General features: G+C 30.6%; 2 protein-coding genes across 3 annotated transcripts; one reads left to right on the top strand and one right to left on the bottom strand.

The window, feature by feature from the left end:
- Positions 1 to 7,565, bottom strand: LOC107949013 (uncharacterized). Of its 2 annotated transcripts, XM_016883707.2 has the most exons (15): positions 7,207 to 7,565; positions 6,466 to 6,868; positions 6,196 to 6,373; positions 5,973 to 6,112; positions 4,788 to 5,637; positions 4,524 to 4,624; positions 4,161 to 4,305; positions 4,008 to 4,076; positions 3,864 to 3,909; positions 2,627 to 3,093; positions 2,414 to 2,493; positions 1,689 to 1,824; positions 1,229 to 1,424; positions 576 to 658; positions 1 to 473 (listed from the first exon to the last, which is right to left on the bottom strand). In XM_016883707.2, the coding sequence occupies exons 1-15, from the start codon at positions 7,304 to 7,306 to the stop codon at positions 351 to 353; spliced, it is 3,117 nt and encodes a 1,038-aa protein (XP_016739196.1). In that variant the 5' UTR covers positions 7,307 to 7,565; the 3' UTR covers positions 1 to 350. The 2 variants fall into 2 exon arrangements, with proteins under 2 accessions (XP_016739196.1, XP_016739199.1); XM_016883710.2 differs by lacking the exon at positions 7,207 to 7,565 and having other exon boundaries at positions 6,196 to 6,365; positions 6,466 to 6,606.
- Positions 7,566 to 20,436: 12,871 nt separating this feature from the next.
- LOC121215973 (pollen-specific leucine-rich repeat extensin-like protein 4) lies at positions 20,437 to 22,418 on the top strand. The gene has a single exon (XM_041090961.1). It carries the CDS (start codon positions 20,567 to 20,569, stop codon positions 22,205 to 22,207), a length of 1,641 nt encoding a protein of 546 aa, XP_040946895.1. The 5' UTR covers positions 20,437 to 20,566; the 3' UTR covers positions 22,208 to 22,418.
- Positions 22,419 to 27,354: the final 4,936 nt, after the last annotated feature.

Raw genomic sequence — 27,354 nt, 5'->3', positions numbered from 1 at the left:
TAAAGGCATTAATTTCCATTACGAATCAATACAGGTTATCGGTCACTATGTTTCTTAAATGTTCCAAAAATTCCAACACAAAATCAACAGCAAATTCCTACTTCACGGCGATGAACTGATTTCTGTACAGACCATTATATCTACATTTACAATATGATAACAGAAACTATTTCCTAATCGACACTGGAAATGTCGGACACAACACGAAAAAAAATATTATACGAACACAACACAAGTATATGAATGGTCAAGTCTAAATTTAGTGTCAACATGACTGAGAGGAATAGTACTAGTAGACTTACATCGGTATTTTTCAGGTTCCTTGAGTCCGATCATCCAAAACGGAAATCCTACGCGACTTTAACTTGTTTCTTGCCATGAAGATCCTTCACAAGTTCCCGCATCTCGGGGAAAATAGATATGAGTAGAAGTTCTAATATCGCAAAAGCAAGTTGCTTGACACATATAGTGGACTGCAATGGATAATGGCATATAAATGCATTCAGAAAGTCTAAAATATCGAAAACTAAAAAGAAAGTACAAAAATTTCACTGGCAGAAAGATAAAAACTCAACCTGAGTGAAATAATAAAGCTCTCTTGCACACCGTCGATATTGTTTATGCCCGATCAAGCTAACTAAGGTCGTCGGAGCTCCATCTGCCCAAAAAGGTCAAATCTTTTAGTGTAGCTCCGGAGAAGATAAGGGTATATTTATAAATAAACTGATCGTGAACCACGTTAATAATAAACATGGTCAATTATTTTCACAACATGAGCTAATATCAACAAACCTGTTAATATAAACCAGACACAAGTGAGTTGAGAGGTTTTAATTAGAAACATGACCATTGGACTCTGCACTAAGGAATTAATTCTAAACCATCAGTGTTGTCTGAACCAGACCAGACTGGTTAGACCGGGAACCTGCCGGAGTACCGGTCTGGTGAGATATAAAATCATTGACTCAGAAACCGATACGGACTGTTTGAACCGGGCTAAAAAATCGATTGAATTGATGATTGAACTGGTTTTTTTAATAATTTTTATTTTTGAATTTTTAAATAATTTATTTCCTTTGAACTGCCCAGACTGGTGGTTTGATTGGTTCAACCACCGATCTGGTTCCAAAAACATTGTAAACCATCTGAAGCAACTATCGAGCGGATGGCAAGTATGTAAACCCCAGATCTGATGATAAGATACCACTAACGCAAAAAACATACTTACCAAAAAGCATTTTTTTGATGTCGCTAGCTCTACGAGTAGCCTCAAGTTGTTGCTCAAAGGACCCAGGTTTAGAGACATTACTCCCAGTAAACTGGCTGGAGGTCCCTGAAAGTTGCTGGTTCGGCTGTTGGGTATCACCAAATTTGCTCTGAATGTTCACCAATTTTGTAAAGAATGTACCACCTGGCCATAGAACCTGGGAGAAAAATAGGCCATTAATTGAAATAGAAGATTTGTGCATGGCTATTTGAGTCTTTTTACTAGGTAACAAGAGGAAAGAAAATCGAAAGTTTATTTTGTTTCTTCTCTCCTCTTTTCAATTCCACTCTTCCAATCCTTCCACTTTTCCACTAAACTAAGCAGACCCTAATGACAAAAGTCATGCTTTTACAGCATCAGATGCTGAGCCAATTAACAGGCTTAGTTAAATTTCAATGCTTCTAAAATGTTTAGCACTTACATCTTGAACCCATCGAATGCCTAGGGCAACAGTGTCTTCCCTCCGAAGCCAATAAATCTGCCTCAAAAGCCAGTCATCAATGGCATCCTCCATCACCAGCTGTAATATTTGCTTAGATATCCAAAAGACCTGTCTTCTGCATTAATGAAATAATAAACATGTTTATGCAAAATTATTCTAGAAAAGTGTCATTTTAGAACATCATAACGTGCAATTAAAGTTTAACAAGTTCCCACACACTGAAAGACCAGACAATTACCACTGGATAAAAGGAAACAAGAAAAAGGCTTGAAGCAGTAATTGATAATTCAAGCATGCCAGTAGTCTGAAGCATTTAAATCTATGTTAGCAGTGTTTCATCATGCAACCTTTTTCATAAAAGATTGAACAACAGATTACTCAAGAAGATATTATTATTTTTGCTGGTTCCAAGATAGATAATCAACCCACCATATCAACCAGTCCACTCCTATGCTACAAAACAGAAATGTATACGGCTTAAATAACTGAGCAAATATACCCTTAATAATCAATCTAGACTAAAATGACCACATAATTTACAAACTAATCAAAATTATAAGTAAAGAAACATTAGTAATACCTCAGTCCAAGGTCCAATATAATTTTATGAGAATCTTTCCAAATTATACTTGCCGAATGGTAGAATACAACATTTCAACAATTAATTAATTCAAAACTATGGAAATAATCAAAACTTAGCTCACCTTAGCCAGCCTCTTCTCTTCAGCTGAAACACCTTATCAACTAGATTCAGCAAAGGTACACTCACATTAGGTGGTGTCCACTGCACAAAAATCAATAGGTAAACATTTGAACTTCCAAGTATTGGTGGCAAAAAATGTCTTAGAATAAGCTAAAATCATATTATCAGTAGGAACTAAAAAGATAAATAAAAAAGCAGTGCTAAAGCATGCTACCTCGGGGGGCATTCCAACTGGATCCTCCCAAGGGCTGGATGATGATGAAAATTTTACTTCAGGAAATCCACCCTGGCCAAGTAATTCAGGTTTCACACCTAAATCCTGTTTCTCAGGAACAAAATTGTCAGGTTCTCCACCTTGTTCTATCACCTTTGGTGGCAAACTCTTTGAGTTCAATTCATCCTCTGAATGCGAGCCATGACCTTGTGGACCAGATCTATCATCCTGACCATGGCTACCATCCTTGTACCGTTCATCATTGTCAGAAGCACTATTCACTGTTTCTAAGTTACTTTGCCTAGAAATGTCCTTAGCCATCTCATCTGCATTCCATGACAAGGTCCTGTCAGCTGAAGAAGAGGCTTCAATAGGAAGAGAAGATGAACCGACAACTTTGCGCATTAAGCCATCTGATACTCCTCTAAACTGGCGTACGATGTCGTCCACAGCATCATCCACATTGACTGTTTATAAACAGGAGAAATGGAAAAAGTCAGGAAGTAATCTGCAATAAAAATGGTCAAAATATTAAGGAAGAAACCAGCCGAGTTAAAACCAAATTCTAGACCATAGTGGTAGAATCAAACCAATAACCAAAAGATCCATGTATGATTTTCAGTAAATTCGACAAAGGATAATCATTTACCATTCTAAGATAATAGGCCGTAAGACAACCAAGCATATAGATTCAAATATTCATGCGATACTAAAGAGTTCACAGTGAGAAGAACAGTAACACAACTATGTTATTTTTATTCTCAAATCATTTAAAATTAAAAGTAAACCACCATAGCAAGTAAAATGGAAAATATTGAATTGCACCAATCCAACTGGCTTAATGATATATGCATAGGTCCCTGATCAAAGAGCTGGATTTGCATGCCTCTTCCTACAGCACACACACACACATATAAGAACCAGCTACAGAATTTTAACAGAGTAAGAAGACATGTAATCTCTGGAAGTAGAGATACATAAAGCGAATCAGTGTAAAAGGTGAAAAAAGTAATACTGCTACACCTCATCTAGCAGACAACTGTACTTTTAGATGGAAATGTAATGCACACGATTGCATTCCTAAACATCTAGAAGCCCACTTGGAGCATCTCTAAACCCTTTTTTCAGGACAATCTCGATGTGTTGAAGTAATGTTGGCAGCAGCTAACAGCTGGAACCCATGTATAAACAGCAAGAATAGCATGCTAAGTGATAACCAAGAAGCAGAACAACATACCTGCAAGGGTTCTCATCACCGAAGAAGATTTTCCAAACGAGTAATTCTTCAAAAGCAAAAGACAACCACAACATGAATCAGATGTCATTCATCCTACCCACAGGAAACAAAGTAGCACCTTACGTCACAAAGATACACACAAACCTTTGAGGAAACATTTAAAAAATCCCACACTTCATGCTGTTCAGCCACATTGGCTTTAGACAACAGATCCTGCAAAAAGGTGCCTTAGCTGAAGCAACAGGTTTAAAAGTAAATGTGTTACCCAAAAAAAAAAAAGGCTATGAAATAAATTACTTGTAGATATTTGTCAAGCTGAATGCAGCGCTGATGAACTAAAGCGTCCTCAGTGCTTGATGAAAATATCGTTTTGGGAGGTAAATGCAATGTATAATTAGGAATTTCTTTAAGATGTCTATGCAACCGTTCAAAGTTACTGTATCTGAAAAAAAAACAAAAAGAAAAAAAGTAATCACTCAAAAAGAAAATCAATCAAAATTTTGGAGCTTTATGTTTTTCTCTTCAGACAAACATGTAGAGACCTAAACTCTGAAGACTTTAAAATATCAAAGGGGCAATCAAACAAGTAAAGACCCTTAAACAAATGGATTTTTATTTTTAATTTTTAAAGGGGAAAAAAAGTGTTCGGTGAGATAAAACCTTCTCTTGACAAACCAAGTTCTGTTTTCCGCATCTGTCACAGCAATTGAATAAACTGCGAATGGTTTTGATTTAAGTTTCTCAAAGTACGCTCCAATAACCTGCAGAGGTAGACACAGAATGGCAAATCAATCACGTATCATGTTTCAACACCATCAAGCTCAGGAAGCTGTTTTAATTTAGATTCCATGTCACATTTGGATTCATCTGGCAGTTCAAACTTGAATTAGCATAACTTGCACCAATTTTTACGGGAAAACTCACCCGACATCTAAGCTTTGGAGTGTGTGGTTCCTCATTGTGAAGCACCATATTAGAGGCAATCTTGCCACTATATTCTTCACTATGCCTGCCAACATCATGGCTGTAGAACTTAGAAATTGGCCTTCCAATATCTCCTGTAAGTGCCTTCTTTATATCAGGTTTAACTTTCAAGTCAGAGGTACTGCTGGATCTCCTAAGCCTATTCTTATTTCCATCAGCAGCTTGCTTGCTAGCATCAGTATGTTTTCCGACAAGATGATCTCCTTCAAATGATGATGACTTGTTAAACTCCGATCCCAACTTCGTGCCGGTAGTGTTATCATCACATAACTGAGTGTCATTACTTAAACCAGGCATCAGCTGCATCACATTTTTCTCTTCCCTTCCAGTTGAAGTTCCAAACTTGCTGGTAGAGATTTCACTGCCTGAATTCCCTGTTAATACTGCACTCTTTGTCACAGAATCCTTTGTAATAGATTCTTGAAATCCTGCTTTTTCATGTTTGTTCTTCTTTTTGTAGTTTCTTCCTTTAGTCCACATGTTTTCAAGATTTTCAGGGGCAAGAACTTCAGTTCTTCTTTGAGTTGCTGCCTCTAATATTCGAGCCCAATCAGCTGGTCGAGGCTGTACTGATTCTTCCTCATATCTGTTACAATCTGAATATGTTTCTTTCCTATCTTCAATTCTAGCCAAAGTCAAATCAGCTCCTTGACTATTTGAGGACGATTTTTTATATGAGGTAGAATCATCACCATGTACTCCTACTGAAGGCTGATCAGAACCAACCACCATCTTATTTGTATCATCTTTAATGGCAAGTAGAACATGTTCAATCACTTCATTGATATACCTGAGAACAAAACATAAAAGGGAAAAAGGTGGAGGAAACTTTATTAAGGAAAAGATCAAAGCTTATTTTTACCCAGGAAAAATGAATCGTCACAAGTAACTTCTAAACATTCTCTGCCTATTCTTTTACCTAAATTGGTCAAGACTAAGAGTGCCATTCCAAGCATCATGGCTTATATTCTAAACACTTAATAAGAATGCATTGCCAAATCAACCGCCAAAAATCTAGACCTAAATGTTTAGGCTAACTCAGATAACTGTAATTGCAACTTTAAATGAAGAACTAATAACTATCTTAGAATTAAACACACAACAAATTATAGCTTAATAATTTACCCAGGGCTTGCCAATTTCAAAAGAGGTTGCAATACCAAGCAAGTTACAATCTCACGGGCAATAGTTCGAACCAGAGGACATTGAGCTTCTCGTGGTCTCAATACTATTGCTAAAATTCCACCAACAAGCTTCTGAATAACCTGGAAAAACACACAGAATCAAACAAAGAAAAACATAAAATGAAAAAGCAAAATGAGTTTTCTTTGGAACACTCCACTCACACCTTGTACTCACTCTCTGGTGAAATCAATGCAGGATGAAGCTCTTCAGAAACCAGAAGATGGTGTTTCAGTCTTTCATCCCTCTCCTCAGATGACAATGTTACCATAACATCAACACCTATTGCAGCTTGATTTCTTCTAAAGAGATCCAAGTGGTTCCCTATCAAATCAACTATATCCCTGGAACATTAGACAATCGTTTGAAATCCTTGAGCTTTAAAAAACATCAAATAATTTTACAATTGGAAAATATTGTTAAACCAAAAACCTACCTTGTTAGCAAATCAACAAGGTTTATCCTTTTCACCCTTCCTGATATTTCACCAATAGCATCCAAAATCACCGCACGCATCAACTCAGGGGTCTCCCTATCTGGAGTGATCTCCGAATACCATAAATCAGTAACAAAATCCTTGAGTATTTTACCAATAAACTCATTGATAGCTGACTCCACCATAGGAGAATCAATTTTCCTCTTCCACTTGGGCGGAGGTGGTGTGCTAGAAAGCCGGTAATCATTCACGGACAACTGTTTCTTCTCCAAATGAGATAAATAAGTTTGCGGACGAACTGATTTAATTTTCCATCTGAACTCAACCTCATTAGTTAAAATTCGCAATGCCGACAGTATAAGAACTGCTACAGGTAAATTCATCCACATTGATGTACTTGTATCTGCATCAATTAACAAAAGCAGAACAAAACAGGGAAAAAATTACTTACAACCAATTCCTATAGCAGAAATCAAACCACATTAACGCAAAACACAAATAGAAAACCCTAAATTAACCAATTAACAGAAATTAAAAATCCAAATGTTCAATTAATTCCAATAAAACGAAAACTGTCCAAAAAAAAACAATTCCAAGAAACTTAACTACAGAAGTGAAGTAAAATCAAAGAATTCACCAATAACATATTAAAAAAATCAATAACAAAAAACACACACACACACACACACACGAACATAAACCAAAGAACTGCTACTGAAATCTTCTTATTAGTTAACTTACGAGACAAGAAGTAAGTGACGGCAAAGATTGCTATGACCCACCAAACTGTCCGTACTTTGGCTTCGTCGATCAGATCCTGTATCGTCTCCATCGGCTTCATCTTTTTCGCCTTTTTCTTTGATTTTCTTTCTCTTCGTATTATCTCCGATTTTTTTTCCAATTCGGGGAATTCAAGTCAATTTCTTGAATTCCCAGAATCTTTATTAAAATGGAAGAAAATTCAACACCGGAGAAGAAACAGAGAATAATTGAGTATTTTTCATATATATATATATATTCTCTTGGATCAGCTTCAGCAAGTGTTTACTTTAGACGTGAAAAGAAAAAAAGAAAGAGATAATAGAGACGGGGGAAAACACAAGAGCTGTCAACGGGTCGAGTTGGAATATAATGAAATGGTTAAACTTATCTCCAAGTCCATATACTTTTGTGAATTTAAAATTTAGTCCCTTACTTTTATTTCGAAGAATTTAGTGTCTCTTTTTTTAAAAAAATTTAAAATTCAAGTTTAATTATTAATATTATTAAAATTAATTTATTCAAAAAAAAAATTATTTAAAAATGTCAAACTAATGAATTTAATGAAAAAATTTAGCTAGGGTTAACAATTTGATTTGAAATTTAAAATTTAAAAAGTAAAGAGACTAAATTCATTGAAATAAAAGCACGAGACTAAATTAAAAATGTGTGAAGATATAGGGGCTTAGAGCATATTTAACCTAATGAAAATTTATAAAAGTTTATAAAAAAATATTTGATAAGTGAATAGTAGAAAATGTAACATCCCGGTGCTTTGACCCGATATTTGGGTCAGGTATGAGAGTGTTACAGTGAACAGAGTCTTATTAGTTTGAAAAATGTCTTACAGAAAAAAATTTGGTAAGACATCTTACGGAAATAAGAGGGTAATTTTATATTGACTGAAAAACCTTTTACGGTGAAACAAACGGAGCCTAAGTTTAACTCTATCATCGATCTTCGTATTCTCCTAATATTTAAAATTTACTCTTTATATTGTCTAACATTGATTTAATTTTAGGGAAATTATAACATTAGTCATTAAATTATAGGTAGGTTTTCATTTTGGCCAGTTAACTAGAATAAGTTACAATTTGGTCACTAAAGTTTTCAAAATTGTTCTTTAAGTGGCACTTTTTTAATTAGTATAATAACATTTTTTATATTTTCTTTCAAATTGACCCTAATGATATATAAAATGATAAAAAAAAACTAAAATTCTTTTTTAAAATTTAGAAAATTATAAAAATTAAAATTAAACTAAAAGTAATTAAAATTTTCAAAAATAAATACAGTGAGAGAAAATTATTTTTAAACCCTCCAAATTTTCTTTTTGTATTATCTATATAAAAAATTCAATACTTGTTCTTTAAAAAACAAAGAAAAAAATAAAAATATTACTCAAAATTATCAGTTCTCTGTTTTTTACCTCTTCAGTTTATTGACAAAAGCTTGTTTGTTATATAATAAAAGAAATTTTTTGAATATAATTTGTTCTTACAATTTCGGTTTTGAAAAATAATTTAAATAAATTGAATTTTTGAATTAAGTTTGAAGTAGAAAAATGTGGTATATTTTATATTTTTGGCAAAAATATGGCATCAGAGTCTATTTCACAAGCCTCTGTAATATCGATTCCAGATGTTCTTCAGGAGCATAGAACTTGACCTGAAAATATTACTAGTTTGGTTTCGAAAAACATTGATGAAGTGATGAGCTAACTTTTTTTGTTTTGTTCTATTCTTAATTTGTTATTGGATTCTATTGAATGATAATTTTTTTTATTTATTTCTCATACATATTAGTTCTTCAACAATAACATTTTCGAGATTTTATTTTTCTAAAATTTTTATACAGAATTTTCTATTTTTAATAATTTTGAGTTTTTTTTATAAGAATCAATGTCAATTTGATGGAAAATATAAAAGCTAAGGACTAAAATTATTATTATACAAACTAAAAAGGTATCACTTAATAGTCAGGTGACAAAGAAACAATTTTGAAAACTGTAACGACTAAAACGAAAACTTACACATCATTCAATGACTAACGGTGTAGTTTACCTTTAATTTTAAAATTTTAATATCTATGAAACCATTTTTTGTTTGAATTATACTAGGATATAATTTTTATATAGAGCCCTGCCACACTTTTTTCCAACCCCACCATTGTTTCTAACAACCTCAACTTTAAAATCGAGTATTTCAACGGCAAAATAACATAATGTTTTAGTTCAAATTTTATTCATAACCCTTAGTAACCTTTGGTGATTCATACACTGTATGTACAAAATATAACCATTCATCACTCTAATATACATATTTAAGTGCTCCAACTTACACTCTAAAATGAAATGCACCGAAGTGCTCCAACCTACACTCCAATATAGTCTCCATAGTTCTAATACTCGATTTTAAAGTCGAAGTTATTAGAAACGATGGTGGGGCTGGAAAAAAGAGCAACAGGCTCCGCCAAAGATATCAAAACAACATTGTTGTAGTGTTTGGTGTGCTCTAGTGGGATTTTAGAACAATTAAGAAGGTTGTTTTGGGGGCTTGAAGGAGGATAATGAGAGTAAAGAAGAAGAAGGGACTTGGATGTAAATATTGGATTTTAATATGGGTTTTAGATAAGGATTTAAGTGATTAACTTAAAAATTTTGTAATTTTTAAAGGGATTAAAAGAACAATTTTTATTTTTATTTTGCAAGTCTAGTCAACAATTCGTTTAGGTTTTAACGACTAAGTGACCATTTTAGAGTGACCAAAATAGGAAGAACACTATTTAAAGAGATCTTTAGTGTAATTTATCCTATATTTAAATTTAAAGTGGTTCAATATGTAATTAAAAATGAACAAAGGGATAAAGCAATGTTTATTCTCTAAACTTTACAATTTTCCAATTTAGTCCTTGAAATTTTTTTCTACATTAGTCTCATAAGTTAATAACTTTTCCTAATTTGACCCTAAATTTGGATTCTGATGAGGTGTGCACCTAAAATTTTTTAATAGATTATATAAAATCTAAAAATAAAGAAATATTAAAAACGAAAAAAAATTTATTTCTTTTAAAAAAATTTCAAACGATAATATGACACAATTTTAAAGTGTCACGTCATAATACCTTAACGAATTTTGAGTTTAGGGACCAAATCTGAAAATGATGCCAAATTCTTGAACCAATGAGGATAAAAAAATTCAAAGACCAAGGTAAAAAAATTGCCAAATTCAGAAACTAAATATTATTTTCTCCATAAAATAATAAATACCTCTATAAATAATATAAATGGTATGATTTTTATTTTTGTTTTACAATTTACTTAGCAAGTGTAAAAGAGATTTATGCTATTCTTTTTTTTTCTTCAAATTTTTGTCCTTAAAGTATATTGTTTTCCCACTTTGTTCGTTAAAGTTTTTTTTACCCACTTCAATCCCTAATATTACTAGATGTTCCCAGTTTAATCTCTAATTTTATCATACATTCTCGATTCAATCCTTTGGAGATTAAAAAAGCTTGATTGGGATATCCAGCCAATCATAAATTGCCATGTGTGGTACAAAGGCAGGTCCAATCAACAATCTGTTAATGAGATAACAGTTGAGTGACTATTTTGAACAATTTTTCTAATAGTAGTGACTAAATTAATAAAAAAATAGAATAATCAAAATAGAAACGATACTATTTTAGGGTGACTAATGGGATTATTTACCCTAAAATCTATAAAAAAAATGGAAATTGTAAAAGATAATAATAAAAAAGTAATAAAAATTATAAACTAATGTTAAAAATCGTTGTATCTTGGAATGGAGTATACATTCCCCAATCACTTTTAAAATATTAAAAACTTATACAAAATTGTATTTTATTAAAAATAGATTCAATTTGTATAAAAATTGGATTTTTTTTAACCAAATTTTTAATATTTTAAAATATATAATTTTTGAATGCTTTTCCAGTCTTATTGGTAGCATGTTTTATTTGACTTAGCTCATTATTTATTGTTTAGAGTAAGCTTCCTTCATTCACCATACTGTATATGTTATCTTTATCTTGTACTAATTTTTTTAACATTAATCACATTATATGTTCTTATCATATCTGTTCTTTTTGATACAATGCTTATAACTACCCATAGCCCCTCACCAACGCTTAAATAGGAGGATAATGCGCTACAGTACATTCAAACTCACGTCCTCTTGCACTGACAGCAATGCTGATACCAATTGAGCTAAAACTCAATTGGTTGTACCAAAATTTTTTAGAATAGTCAAACGCTCGACAACAGAGTTGAATTTAGAGAGATACAAACATTTGGTTTGTATTTGTAATTATAAATATTAAGCCAATGAATTTGTATGTTAATATTTAAATATGCAGTTCACTTCTAAAAAAGTTATTTGCCAATTAAGATATTGATGTAGAGATATAATTTATCTGTGAGAGAGTAAAATAATATTTGATTGAGGTTTAGTTCGATTGGTATTAATATTGTTGCTTGTGTAAGAAGATGTGGGTTTGAGTGCACTGAAGCGCGTTTATCCTTCTATGTAAGGGTTGAGGATGAATTATGGGTAGTTCTAAGTATTTTTTATTAAAAAATAATTTTTCATTATTAAATTAAATTGGAAAAAAATTTATCCAAATTTATCACCTAAAAGGTTCTACCAATTATAAATTCCGATTTATCGAATTATAACACAATATCCACATGGTAGCATATAATTGGTTGGATATCCCAATTATTAGTTTTTAACATGAATGGGGTTTTTTACCCAAATGATACAAAAAAAATTTAAAAATACCAAAATAGTACAAGCATTTTATTATGTACCAAAATGGTACAAACAGTGGTGGAAGGACTGCCACAGGCAGCACCAATGGTGCCAGTGGCAAAGGCGGCACCAAAAGTGCCACTGCCACAGGCGGCACCCCCCATTTATTCGTATTTTTTTATAAAAATAGTATTAAAAATAAAATACTGAAAAATATGTTTATGAAAAAATAAAATACTAAAAGAAATAAAAAATGAAAATATTATATTTACTGAAAGTAATAAAATTCGAAAAAAAATAAGAACAAAGGGCCAAAATAATGGTTTTTCACTAAATTTATATAAAAAACACTAAAATAATACATTTCAAACATTATGTGCTAAAATAATATAAAATAATAAAATACGAAAATAGTATATTTTTTTAAAGTAATAAAATCCGAAAATAAGAAATGTATTAATTTAGTGTATTAATTTTTATATTATTTTATATAGGCGGCACCCCCTTTGTTCGTATTTTTCTTATTTTCGGATTTTATTACTTTCAAAAAATATACTATTTTCGCATTTTATTATTTTATATTATTTTATTACATAAAGTTTGAAATGTATTAATTTAGTGTGTTTTTTTTATATAAATTTAGTAAAAAACCATCACTTTGGCCCTTTGTTCGTATTTTTCTTATTTTCAGATTTTATTACTTTCAAAAAATATACTATTTTCGTATTTTATTATTTTATATTATTTTAGTACATAATGTTTGAAATGTATTATTTTAGTGTATTTTTTATATAAATTTAGTAAAAAAACCCTTATTTTGGCCCTTTGTTCGTATTTTTCTTATTTTTAGATTTTATTACTTTCAAAAAATATATTATTTTTGTATTTTATTGTTTTATATTATTTTAGTATATAAAGTTTGAAATGTATTATTTTAGTGTGTTTTTTTATATAATTTTAGTAAAAAACCCTTATTTTGGCCATTTGTTCGTATTTTTCTTATTTTTAGATTTTATTACTTTCAGAAAATACTGTAAGACCTAAATTTTGCCCCGGCCCAACTAAACCTAAAGCCCACACTACATCAGTCCCAACATTTAGCCTACCAAAATAAGCAACGACCCAAATACATTTGGCCCAATTGGCCCAAAAGTAATCCTAGCCCACGACATGTTTTCAGCAGCAATGGAAGTAGAAGCCCTAGGGCGAGCCGCACGTTCTCCATCTGCAGCAACGACCCCATCTGCCCACGTCGCAGCAACTGTTTTCACCCATGTTCAGCCCCGTACGCACGTCACGCACGCCTCCTCTAATATCCACCTGCAACAAATAAGCCACGAACAGAGGAGGTGGGGAGAAAACGAAAAACAGGGATTTTTGATTGTATAAAGGGGGAATCAAATCTGTAAAGGGGGTTAGCAAATTTTGGTATTGAAAATTAAAGGAAATTAACAAGAAAATACAAGAAAAAAAACGATTTTGGAAGGTAACGAATTTTGTTTTTTTCCCCTTTTGTGTCTTTTACTGTTTTTACTTTATTTTGTTTTTTTCTTTGGTTTTCCTAAAACAAAAATAAATTAAGAGAAGAGGGAAAGGAGGATTACCGTCGTTGGGCGCCCTCATTCGTCGTCATCTGGTCGAAGTTGGGAGAACGGCAGAGAAAGGGAGGCTGCGGCGCAAACACTTGAAATGGCAGAGGAGTGATGTTTTAGGGTTTTAAATTGGGCATAAATAGATCGTTAAACGACGTCGTTTGGGGCCTGTTTCAGTGGCCCCAAAACGACGCCGTATTAGTGACCCGTGTGACCCGACCCATAACTCGAGGAGGATTCGCGCGTTTCTTCTAAAGGGACTATTTGCGAAATTAGTCCTCATATTTTTATGGTGTTTTTCAATTATTATTATTTTTTTATTTCTTTCAAATTTTACTGCACATTTTATGTCTGTTTCAATCTAACCCGTGTTGTTGCGCAGTGTTTTGGAGGGAACATATTAATTTCCCTTCTGGTCCCTTACTGTTTATTGTGTGTTCTATTTAATCCATCGGTGTTTTATTTATTTCGGATTTACCCCAATTTTCTGTTTTAAGTTTAATGTAGTCCTTTTGATTATTTTTCACTATTGTTGTATTATTAATTATTATTATTATTATTATAATTATATTATATATTATTATTACACCTATAGGTACACGCATATATGTTAATATATGTACATATATATATTTAAACATTTTTTTAAAATACATATGCATATTTTTATATATTTTATTATTATTTTATTTCATAGTTTTTATATACATATATATACATGTATATATATTATTATTTTATAATATTTATATATTTTACATATTTTTAATCCCATATATATTTCTTTATGACACATGCATTTATATACTATTCAAAGTTATAATAAAAATACTTTTCGCATTATGTATATATTTTCATATTTTCATAATTTGTTAATATATTGTGTTTATACGTTTTTATGTTTTTTTTTAAATGCGTGTATATTGTATTATTGATTCATTTTCGTGATTTTTGTGTACGCATAAATGCACGAGCATTTTATCATACTTTTAAAGAAAATATGTTTTGGTTTCGTTAGCATTAAAATTGTTTTTTTTCTTAAAAACTTAAATATTTGGCAATCATGATTCTCGAGAAAGATCGTGTCCTAACTTACTGGATCGTGATCATTTTTTTCGATGAATTTAGCAAGCTAAGTATTTATTTCACAATAAATTTGCAATTTTCAAATAAAAGCTTATTCTCAGGAACGTAAAATGTCGGGTCCTAACTTACTGGTCGTGACATTTCGTCATCTCGAAATAAGAATTTCTAAAACAAAAAGCAATATTCGGTATTTTGAAGATTTAAAATATTGTGCCCTAACTTACTGGGTGTGGTGTTTTATTTCTTTGAAATGGGAATGTTTTATCATTTTAATACATTCACGGGTTAAATTTTTTTTTACTCTTTTCAAATTTTCGACATCAAAGACATAAAATAATCAACTTTGGTACTGATTTTTAGGCGTTACGAGGGTGCTAACCCTTCCTCGTGCGTAACTGACTCCCGAACCTGTTTTCTCAAATTTCGCAGACCAAAATCATTTTTAAGGTGAGCTGATCACACCTCAATCAAGGATCGGTGGCGACTCCAATTTTTGTTTTTAAAGTCGACAACTAATTTTTGTTTTTCAAAAAACTGGTTTCGACAAATACTATTTTCGTATTTTATTATTTTATATTATTTTAGTACATAAAGTTTGAAATGTATTATTTTTGTGTGTTTTTTAATATAAATTTAGTAAAAAACCCTTATTTTGGCCCTTTATTCGTATTTTTCTTATTTTCGGATTTTATTACTTTCAAAAAATATATTATTTTCGTATTTTATTATTTTATATTATTTTAGTACATAAAGTTTGAAATGTATTATTTTTGTGTATTTTTTATATAAATTTAGTAAAAAACCCTTATTTTGGCCCTTTGTTCGTATTTTTCTTATTTTCGGATTTTATTACTTTCAAAAAATATACTATATTTTCGTATTTTATTATTTTACATTATTTTAGTACATAAAGTTTGAAATGTATTAATTTAGTGTGTTTTTTTTTATATAAATTTAGTAAAAAACCCTTATTTTGGCCATTTGTTCGTATTTTTCTTATTTTCGGATTTTATTACTTTCAAAAAATATATTATTTTCTTATTTTATATTATTTTAGTACATAATGTTTGAAATGTATTATTTTAGTGTTTTTTAATATAAATTTAGTGAAAAACCCTTATTTTGGCCATTTGTTTGTATTTTTCTTTTTCTTTTTTGGATTTTATTACTTTCAGTAAATATACTATTTTCGTTTTTTATTTCTTTTCGTATTTTATATTTTCATAAACATATTTTTTCGGTATTTTATTTTTAATACTATTTTTATAAAAAATCTGAAAATAAAAAAATACGGATAAAGGGGGTACCGATTGTGGCAGTGGCACCTTTGGTGCCACCTCTGCCACTGGCACCATTGGTGCTGCCTATGGCAGTCCCTCCACTACTGTTTGTACCATTTTGGTACATAATAAAATGCTTGTACTATTTTGGTATTTTTTAAATTTTTTTGTATTATTTGGGTAAAAAACCCCATGACTGGGAATGCCTAATAAGGTTAAGAACTGAAGTGAGCAAGAAAAAAATTTAAAAGACAAAATAAAGAAAACGATATATTTCAAGGATTAAAATGTGAATTAAACCATTCAAATTTAAGTAGGATAAGTGGATATTCTTAAAACATATTTTACCCTGAATAAGGGTCCTATAAAAAAAAGGGGTGGGGTGGGGTTGGGCTGATGGGTTTGGGGGAGGTGACGACCACGTTCAAAGCAAGGCAGGAGTGATCTGCACAAAGAAACAAAGTTGAACAAAAATAATCAAAATTCAAAAGTGAATCGTGCCAATGTTGGATCAACTCACCTTATTTGCTGCATACATACACTCAATAGGTGAATAAAGTTTTTTTTTAAGGTCCGACTGATGAGTTACAAAAGATGATTCAACGATCAGTATTGTATATCAATATTCATCTTCGAGTAGAAGAACATACATTAGATCCAAATTAATCTGACAGCTAATATTAGAGATTGGAGAAGAAACCTGTTTGGATTTTGGTTCGAAGATTCATGACTTTCAAAGTTGTTTTATGAAGAAAAAAATGAGTTGTAGAAGAGAAGGGGAAGGAAAACTTTCGATTGGTGCAGGCGGTGCAAACAAATAATACCATACAATAACGATTTTAACAACACAATGACTTAAATAAAAACTTTTGAATAATTCAATGGCAAATAATTTAATGATATTGGATTCAATCTTCTACCGAACAAACCTATCGCTATGTTTGTGGGTCATTATTATTATAATAATGTGGGTGTTTTGATATGATATATGTATGAGCACGTATGTGTTTCACTGTGAGATATCTATATAATAAAATTATAATTTTATAAAATTTTTAATTGAGTTGATGTCACGAATTAATTGAGAATTAACTCAATTGGAAGAAAAATTACATTTTCTTTACAAAGTAAATTATATTATTTTGAGGGTATTTTTGTAAATTTATATATTTTATATAAAAATAGAAAATTATATACACATAATAGGATCAGAACCCATGCCTCGTTAATTTTTACTACTGATACTTTACCATTTAATCATGGCCGCATTTGTTATTTACATTAATTTTTTGTAAATATATTTGTTACATAATTTTATAATTTTTTTATAATTTTTAATTTTTTTACAATTTTTAAAAATTCTAACATATTTTTAACTTTTAAAAAAATTATATATATTTATTTTATATATTTTTGATGATTACATCATTATGGCATCAGCATATGACACGTGACAGTTTATGATTGGTTAGATATCCCAACTGATTATTTTTAAGATTAAGAGGACTAAGAAACTGAATTAAAAACGTCTGATAATATTAGAAACTGAAGTAGGTCAAAAAAAACTTTAAGTATCAAAGTGAGAAAAACAATATATTTTAGGGACTAAAGTGTATATTAAACATTACTTTTACATAAATATTTAAACAAAACAAATAAAAATACGAATCCAAACCTAAATAAATATTATTTATAAACACTTTACCCCTTTACTTATAACTCAATTTTTAATTAATTTTTATATAAATCTAATTTAAATATTATTTGATTGTGTATTGATGTGCTTCTATCATGATACTTAGATTTTTTTTTCACAAACCCAAAATGTTGTTTTAGTAAATTTTAATTGATTTTAAATTTTATTAATATGATCTATCACGTAGTTAAAAAATAATAATAATGATGTTGAATGACAAACTCTTTTTTCCATACTATGTTGGTTACTCTGAAAAGGTTAGAATAAGTTTGTTTTGACTAATAGCCATAATTATGTACGGGAGGTTGTGGATACATGTGTTGCATGGGCGAGGAGTTACATGGGATCAAACACCAATATAATGCATTCTATTCTGATGGTAACGAGCAAGTGTTGGTTTCCACAGGATAGAAGATGAGTTAAGCTCAACACAGACGGGGTAAGTTCGTCGAATGTTTATAATGCTTCTATTGGAAGAGTGTTTAGGGGTTCAGATGTAAATTGGTTGCCTGGCTTTTTGATGAGGGTTGGTAAGGATTCGATTTTCAGAGGTGAAGCAAGAGCGGTTTTAAAAGGGTTGAGTATAGCTTGAGAGAGGAATTTTAGACAAATAGATGTGGAGTGTGATAATGCACTTCTAGTAGAAACTATTATATCTGGTGGTGTCGTTAGTAGTAAAATGATGCAATTGTGTCTAATTCATCAATTGCTAACCTAAAATTGAAAAGCCTGATTTCATCATATTTCGAGATCTCTAAACGAAGTTGCCGACCAAATGACTAAATATGCTCTTAATGGTGTATCAGGATTACTCTATTTGGAAGAGCCCCAAATTCGCTACGTGATTTATTGTTGGTAAATTATGTTTCAAGTCCCTGTACTCTTTGCATATTTAGATCTTAGTCTCTTCATTTTTTGGATTTAAAAATTCAAGTCTAATTGTTAACATCGTTAAAATTAATTTGTTAAATTCGTTGGTGTAACATTTTGAAATAATAAAACTACCCACATGGTAACCATGTAATAAAAGAAATAACATTGCAATTAACTTGAATTTAACAAATGGATTTTAATAATATTAACAATTGAACTTGTATTTTTAGATCTAAAAAGTGAAGAGACTAAATTCCAAATATTCAAAGAGTATAAGGACTTGTCCAATTAATTTGACCAACTCATATTCAACATAATTGTTTGTAAAAATTATTTGTTTCAATCATTATTGCTCCATTACTTAATTATTAGTTTATATCTTAACTTTAAAACTTAAAACAATCAAAATTAAAATTTGTTTGGTATATTATATATTTAAGGTTAAAATATGCCATAAGTCTTGTACCTTTCACAAATTTGGAATTTAGTCCCTATGCTTTTATTATTAGGAATTTAGTCCCTTTACTTTTCATATTTCAAAATTCAGATTCAGCTGTTAACATTGTTAATATTTTTTGATTAAATTTGTTGGTGTGATATTTTTAAATAAAAAAATACTCATGTGGTAGTCAGGTAACTAAAAGAATGATGTTGCGATGGACCTAAATTTAACAAAAATAATTTTAACAGTATTAACAATTAGACCTGTATTTTAAAATATGATATGTAAAGAGACTAAATTCTAAATATTCGAAGAGTACATAAATTTATGGCATATTTTAACCTAAAAATAAAATAAAATCCCAACCATATCAAACGGACAAGGATGTAATTAGGAAAAAAAAGACTAGGTCAAATCATTACATGTTTTTGGACTATATTGTGCTCAAAATTGAGATTAAATCTTTATGCTTTATTTTTTTACTTAATTTAGTACGTCAATGTTCATAATATCATTAGTTAGCTTAAATATTTTATTCTAATTAAAATGTTGATGAAAATTTAAAGAATTGTTAACATCGTTAATTGTTTTATTAAATTCAAGTACATTATAATGCCATTTTTTATGATATGATTATCGAGTGAGTATTTTTTTTTAAATTTTAGAATGTCACACCAACAACTTTAACAGAATAATTTTAACGGTATTAACAATTTGGCCTGAATTTATAGATCCAAAAAAACAGATGGACTAAATTTTTAAAAAATAAAATACATGAACTAAACTTCTCATATATAGAGAGAGAATACAAAAACTTGGAACATATTGTAACCTTTAAAATTTAACTATTTAGTCCAAAAATAATTAACCCAATGCGTAACGTGCTTCGAAAACCAATTATTAGTTTAAATCTTAACCTTTTAAACTTTTTAAAAAATCATAATTAAAATTTATTTGATATATATTATATAGTGGTTAAAATGTGCCTATAGCTCTCGTACTTTTCAGGAATTAGGAATTTAGTTCCTCTACTTCTCAGATTTCAAAATTTAAGTCCAATTGTTGACATTGTTTTCTTTGTTAAATTTGTTATTTTGACATTTTGAAATGAAAAACTACTCGTTTGGTAGCCATGTAATTAAAGAAAATGTTGTAATTAACCTAATATTTAAAAAAATATTAATAGTATTAACAGTTGGACTTGAATTTTGAAATATGAAAAATAGAGAGATTAAATTCCCAGAAATACAAGTACATGGACTAAATTCTTAATTTTCAAAAAGTGTAAGGACTATATGCATATTTTAACTTTATATATATAACCTTAACCTAGCAAAAACAAAAGACAAAATTCCAACCATGTCATTCGGACATGAATGAGATGTAATCAGAAAAAAAGAAAAGACGAGGTCAAATAGTTAATTAGGGGCTTACAAAACAGAGGCCCCAACCATCAAATGTTGGTCCCTAAAATTAGAATTCACCCCCTCCAAAATTTGTGTGGTGTCTAAAATGATCCCAACAAGCTTCCCCCATCACCTTCATTTGTTGTCTAAACCCATGCCCTTTTCACATTGCTCAATATCCTCCTCCTCACATTAATGTCCCTCATTGACAATCCTATGTATAAGCTTCAAAGATTACAGGCTTTTGGTTGTTTTCTTTTATTCTCTTCTCTCTTCTCTTTGTTACCAACATCCACCACCTTTGCATTAACCGATGCGGAAGCGGCCTACATTGTTCGCCGCCAGCTTAAGACTCTCCCTCCTAACGATGAACTCCCTCCGGAAGTCGAATATGAGGTTAAAGTATCATTAACGTTTTCCAACCAGAGGCTGAAGAAAGCATACATCGGCCTTCAGGCTTTGAAAAAGGCTATATACTCCGATCCTATGAACAAGACTGGCGATTGGGTAGGCTCCAATGTGTGCAATTACACCGGCGTGTTTTGTTCCGAGGCGTTGGATGACAAGAGCTTAACTGTGGTTTCGGGGGTTGATCTTAATCATGCTGACATCGCGGCACACTTTCCAGCTGAGATGGGGTACATGACCGATCTCGCGTTGATCCATATAAATTCCAATAGGTTCTGTGGGATTGTACCTAAAACGATGTCTAGACTAAAGTTGATGTATGAATTTGATATCAGCAATAATCGTTTTGTCGGCCCTTTCCCTGAAGTTGCCCTTTCATGGCCTACCATTAGGTTCCTTGATCTAAGGTACAACAACTTCGAAGGTAGCATACCGCCCGAACTCTTCGAAAAGAACTTGGATGCCTTGTTTTTGAACAACAATAGGTTCAAATCCACCATCCCCAAAGCGATCGGTAAATCAACCGTTTCCGTCGTGACGTTCGCGAATAACAAATTCGAAGGATGTATTCCACACAGTATCGGTAAGATGTCTAATTTGAACGAGATTATCTTTATGAACAACAACCTCGTCGGTTGTTTCCCAGAGGAAGTCGGGATGCTTACCAACGTAACGATATTCGACGCTAGCTCGAACGCATTCACGGGTTCTTTGCCGGAAAGCCTTACTGGTATGAAAAGCATCGAATCCTTAGATCTTTCACACAACAAGCTAACCGGAACGGTGCCGGAAAATGTTTGTAAGTTGCCGAAGTTGTCTAATTTCACATTCTCTCGAAACTATTTCCAAAATGAGCCTAATGCTTGTCAAGTACCTTCCAAGAAAGACATTGTGTTCGACGACACCTATAATTGTTTGCCTGGTCGGCCAAAACAAAGATCAACTAAAGAATGCCAACCTGTAATAAGCCAACTTGTTGATTGTAGTAAGGATAAGTGTGCCGGCGGCGGGGGTAGGTCGCCACACAAGCCAAAACATAAACCAAAGCCAAACCCGGAACCTCAACCGCCTAAGCAACCACACCCGCCAACTCCGGTACACCATCATCCTCCACCATCACCGCCTAAAGAATCTCCGAAGACTCCTATTAAACAAGAAGGTAAAGAAGAAGTATCCCCACTCGAGCGTTCTAGGCCACCAGCACCACCAATTCACCCTCCACCTGTCTCCTCACCACCACCTGTCCATTCTCCACCTCCACCGGTTAAGCCACCACCAGCACCAGTTTACTCCCCTCCACCACCTGTCCATTCTCCACCACCACCGGTTAAGTCACCGCCACAACGACCTACCGAGGGAATTCACCTCCCGCCAAACTTGGGATTCCAATATTCATCACCACCTCCACCCATGTTCCCAGGCTACTAAATAGTATTATAAAACCTTTTTATTTTGTATAAAAAGGGTAAGAAGTCATGTTGTTAAATTCCAATATCTTAGTGTTGGGATTATATTTTGTTTTAGAGATTGAATCTCCTGGTTTTTAATAGGTTAAAATTTATTATTAGTCCCTATATTTTATCAAAATTGTAGATTTAATTTTTATATACTTTAATTTGATTAATTTAGTCTTTGTATTTTTCGAATTTGTCAATTTTAAACTTAACTCAAACAATAGCAATAAAATCTGTTTGTTTAACTTCATTTGGTTTTGGTTGAATTGATAAAGATCATGATATTTTGGTTTCAAATCCTATATATTACATGTATAAAATTTTTCTAATTTTATATAAGAATATAAAAAGACAATAATACCCTTAAAATAATATTGATTGCTTCATAAGAGTAATAAATTTTTGGTAATTTCACAACTGAATTGAGATATGATTAAAGAGTGTCATCAACTCAATCAAACCTTTAAATAATAGTATTAATTAATATCATTTTGTATACCTACACGTGACCTTTACCATTTGTTCACGGTTACGATAAAATTTGCATAAAAATAAAAATAAAAAAATTCCCAAAGAGTAGTATTGAAATAAGTTATATTGCATTGCATCTAGTTATTTTGAATATTCGAGTTCGAGTATTCAATTATAATGTGCGGATCTCTAATTTTACCATATCTAGCTATCGTGTATGGATTTTACCTAATTATTTTTCGAGTCTTTATCTATTTATACTTTATATTTATTTGATTTTATTTTATAACTGCTCCAATATAAATTTATATTTATATTATATTATAAACTTACAAAATTTGTTGATAATATTTTAGTAAACATGATGACATAGATGAGATGATGTTAAGTTAATTTTTTAGGTTATTTTATTCATATTCATGTACACAATTCCATGCTTCTAAATTCGTAATCCCTCATGTGCTGAAAGAAGTCAAAATTTTCATTTTGGAGTATGTGGGTTTAAGTGCGTTGAAGCACATTATCTTTCTATTTATAGGTTAGGAAGGGGCTATGGGTAGTTCTAAGCATTGTGTCAAAAAGAACAGATATGATCGGAAACTATAATAGAATTGTTAAAAAAAATTATTAATTCTTAAGAGAGGTTAAAAATAGAAATACAATAAAATCGAATTTAATTATTAATTATTAGAGATTTAAAAATGTAAGTACTCTATTTTACCAAGGGACTAAAGCCCATGCTTAGTCCCTTGACTACATCCCTTCAAGTTAAGACTCAAGTTAAGACGATTAATAGATTTTAGCCGTAAAATACGAGAAATATTTTATTGATCATCATTTATAAAATAATTGGTTTTTTTTAAAATCGAGTGAATCATTAAAATTGTCATTCAAAAACAAATTAATAATATATATCTATATATGTATGAAAGCTTTTTTCTTTGCTTTTTGTACAATTGGTTTACTCAAACAATAAAATCTTGTAAATTTCATAGTACTCTAATTAAATACTGAAATTTCAACCTTTTATTTTTCAAACCTTTTATTATTGAAACGTTAGAAAACACATGCATGTTCAATAAGGTACTAGTTTTTGGGAATTCGAGTTAAAATTTTCAATGGTGTCGGAAAAGATAGTTTCAGAACTCTATTTTCATAAACTGGGTCCGTAAATATTTAGATGATATAAAAGAATATTAAAGTTTGATCCTTCAATTTTATCTATTAATTGCTTAATTAGGATACAATAACTAAATTGTAAAAAAGTCTTATCGCTATAAGTTTTTAATTGGTCAAAGATTTAGGGATTTAAATTGCAATTAATCAAAGATCCAAAATGACAATTTAACCATTTTTGAATATAAGTCAGTGGATGGTGATGATTAAAACCATTAAGTGTGATTAGCAAAGAAAAGAGAAAAACCATCTAACGGTTTCAAGACTTTCGGCCATCAATTTGTAGGTAATTCTAAGTCCTTTTCTTGTGATTTTTTTGTTTTTGAGGTCATGGGAGCTAGTCCATGTACCAATTTGCAAAATTTTTGAAGTTTTTAAAAGGTTCCATTGATGATTTCTTGAATAAATTGATGTTAAATTGATAGATTTTGAGCTTTTATGTGAAAAAGGACTAAATTGTAATGTTTAATTGTTAGTTTTGTACATAAGGACTAAAGTGAATAAATTGTGAAATTAATGTGAAATTTTAGTAATAATAGAAAGTAGAGATTCCTTAAGTGGTATAATTGAAGTCGATTTTTAAACCAAAGCTTCAAATTTAAATTTATGGCTATTTCAAGATTAGGGACTAAATTGAATAAAATGTAAAACTTTAGGAGTAGGGAAAATGAAATTTTATAAGTTCATTCATGACATGATAAAACGAATAAATGTTTAATATTGATGAATTGAATGAAATAATTGCATAGATAATAAATTGGATCAAACTAGAGAAAATCGGGGAAAAGCAAAAATTGTAGATTAGTCCCTGAAGTTTCATCTTGGTTGTTGTTTTGGTCAAGTAAGTTCATATGAAAGTTGCTTACTTTACTTTATGTTATTTTGACTTTTTTCCTATTTTAGTTATGTGTTAGATTGAAATGAATTAGTGAATTTGTCACTTATAACTAAAAAATGACTGAATTGTAAATTCATGAGAATGTTGGTTATATGAAAATAGAACAAAATGAAAATGCAAATGTTGACTGAGTATATGTCTTATATAAAAAATGAAATGGTGTACAATAAATGATAATGTCATTTATATGGAATTGATGCTTGTGAGAACTTAGTAAAAGGTTAGGATACGTATGACATGCCACTAAGGTCATACACGTAATTGATCAAGGATTTACATGATGTTACAAGATTTATCATTTATTATAGATTCTCAGGTTATATGTATCGTTGGTTTAGCTCGGATGGGTAACCCCGATATAATGTCAATTTGTGTGAACAATTCCTTTAAAATATCAGCTTGCATGAGAAACTTTGAAATATTGTCAGCCTAAATAAAAGTCTAATTTTTGAAGTTGAGTGACTAAAACATAAACTTATTAATAGTTTAATGACCTTAGGTACAATTTACCATTTTTAAACGCCATCGCGTAAACGCTGTTTTGGATTTGTTTTGTTCTACTTTATTGCTTGAAAATAAAGTCATCTCCTTAAATTTGAATAAGATTGATATATTATAAGAAATATATTAAAATAAATCTGAACTAAAAAAAGGTAAATTTTAAATACGGTATCACAAAATTTACTTAAAAAAAGCACTTGATATTTCATAAAAATAGGGATAAATTTTAAAAATTAATTATATTTAAAAATTTACTTATATTTAAAACACGATTATAACATTGCCGATTGAGTTAGCTAAATTGGCATTAGTATTGTTGTCAGTGCAAGAGGACGTGGGTTCGAGTTTAGCGCAATATCCTCCTATTAAAGGGTTGGGAGGGGCTATAGATTAGTTCTAAGCATTGTATCAAAAAGAGCAGATATGATAAGAACCTATAATGAGATTTATTTCTTTAAACGTGTATAATTGAATCAAAATTGAAATTTCATGTATGCATTTGAACCACAATCAAAGTTTCAGTTCATGTATCAAATTACACCGAATCAAAATTCATGTATAATTTTTATATTTTTTCTCGAAAAAGAGCAAAGTCATAAGGTCTATACCTCTTTTGCTAACAATAAAGTTGGTATAAAACATTAAAAAAATAAATAAAAAGGTTAAATTTTATTTTTGATCCTTTTATTGTACTTGACTTAAAATTTTAATCCTTATATTTTAATTTGATAGCTCTTAGTATTTTTTTTATATAATTTATTTAGTTACTCTACGTAGTTAACATCATTAAATATTACTGTAACACCCTTTACCCGAGACCGTCACCGGAATCGAGTACGAGATGTCATCCAATTTAACTTACCAATTTGGAGCATAAAAATTTCCTTTTAAAATTAAATTCACTGTTCACAACAAAACTGTCCACCTGCGTGACTGTCACTAATTTAATTATAACTCGAGTTACGAGACTCGAAATTTAAATCTATAAATTTTCCCTGAAACTAGACTCATATTCCTACTTACCATAAAATTTTAAGAATTTTTTTACTTATCCAATTAGTATAGTTTATTCATTAAAGTATCCTCTGTTTCACAGCTCGACAGGTCTAACCTTTTGGCACTAAAAATAAATTATCTCATTGTACAGAATTCATATAAGGTTATCGTTTGTTTATTTTGAAAATAGACTCACTAATAAATCTATACATATAAATTATGACCCATAATTCTTTCTGTACAATTTATAATGATTTCCCAAAGTCAAAACAGAAGACTTCAAAAACCATTCTGACCCTATCTCACTAAAATTTAAATATCTCAAAATACAGAATTCCTTTGCCTACACCGTTTATTTCATATAAAAATAGACTTGATAAGCTTTAATTCCATATATAATTCACTCTCTAATTTCATTTCTACTATTTATGGTGATTTTTCACATTTACATCACTGCTGCTGTCAAAGAAACTGCTTCTTTGTATTAACTACCATTTACACATACATAATATCAAAACATAATCTTTATCAACCATTTCAATAACTAATCTTAGTCATATCATATGGACATACTCAAAATGATTAAGACTCTATACATGTCATAGTTTAAACATTTTGAAAAACACACAATACCGAGATGATTATGATAGTGTGATACGAGCTCTGACGATCTCCAATTCGATCAAGTTCAAATCACTATAAAACAAAGGAAAAGAAGAAATGTGTAAGCTACAAATAGCTTAGTAAGTTACATGTAAATAATAGGTACTCATTTAATAAATAACACTTTTAGCATATATCAATCAAAACATTCCTTAGCAATTTCAATCACTTACACATGCACAATCTTATCAATTCACTTTCATATACATTTTCACACTTAACATTTATCACATATGCTCATTCTTCCAATTGTACCTGCATACACACTTCATTTCATATTCACTTTAACTCATTATTAATCCCGTTGAACACTCGAAATATACACAGATACGTAGAGATTTAGCACATAAGTGATACACTGATATGTAGCTGAAGCTACCACTGTTATGTAGCCGAAGCTACCACTGAAATGTAGC

This window comes from Gossypium hirsutum, chromosome D04 (assembly GCF_007990345.1).
Source record: "Gossypium hirsutum isolate 1008001.06 chromosome D04, Gossypium_hirsutum_v2.1, whole genome shotgun sequence".
Taxonomy (NCBI): Eukaryota; Viridiplantae; Streptophyta; class Magnoliopsida; order Malvales; family Malvaceae; genus Gossypium; species Gossypium hirsutum.
This window is presented reverse-complemented; position numbering and strand designations above follow the sequence as displayed.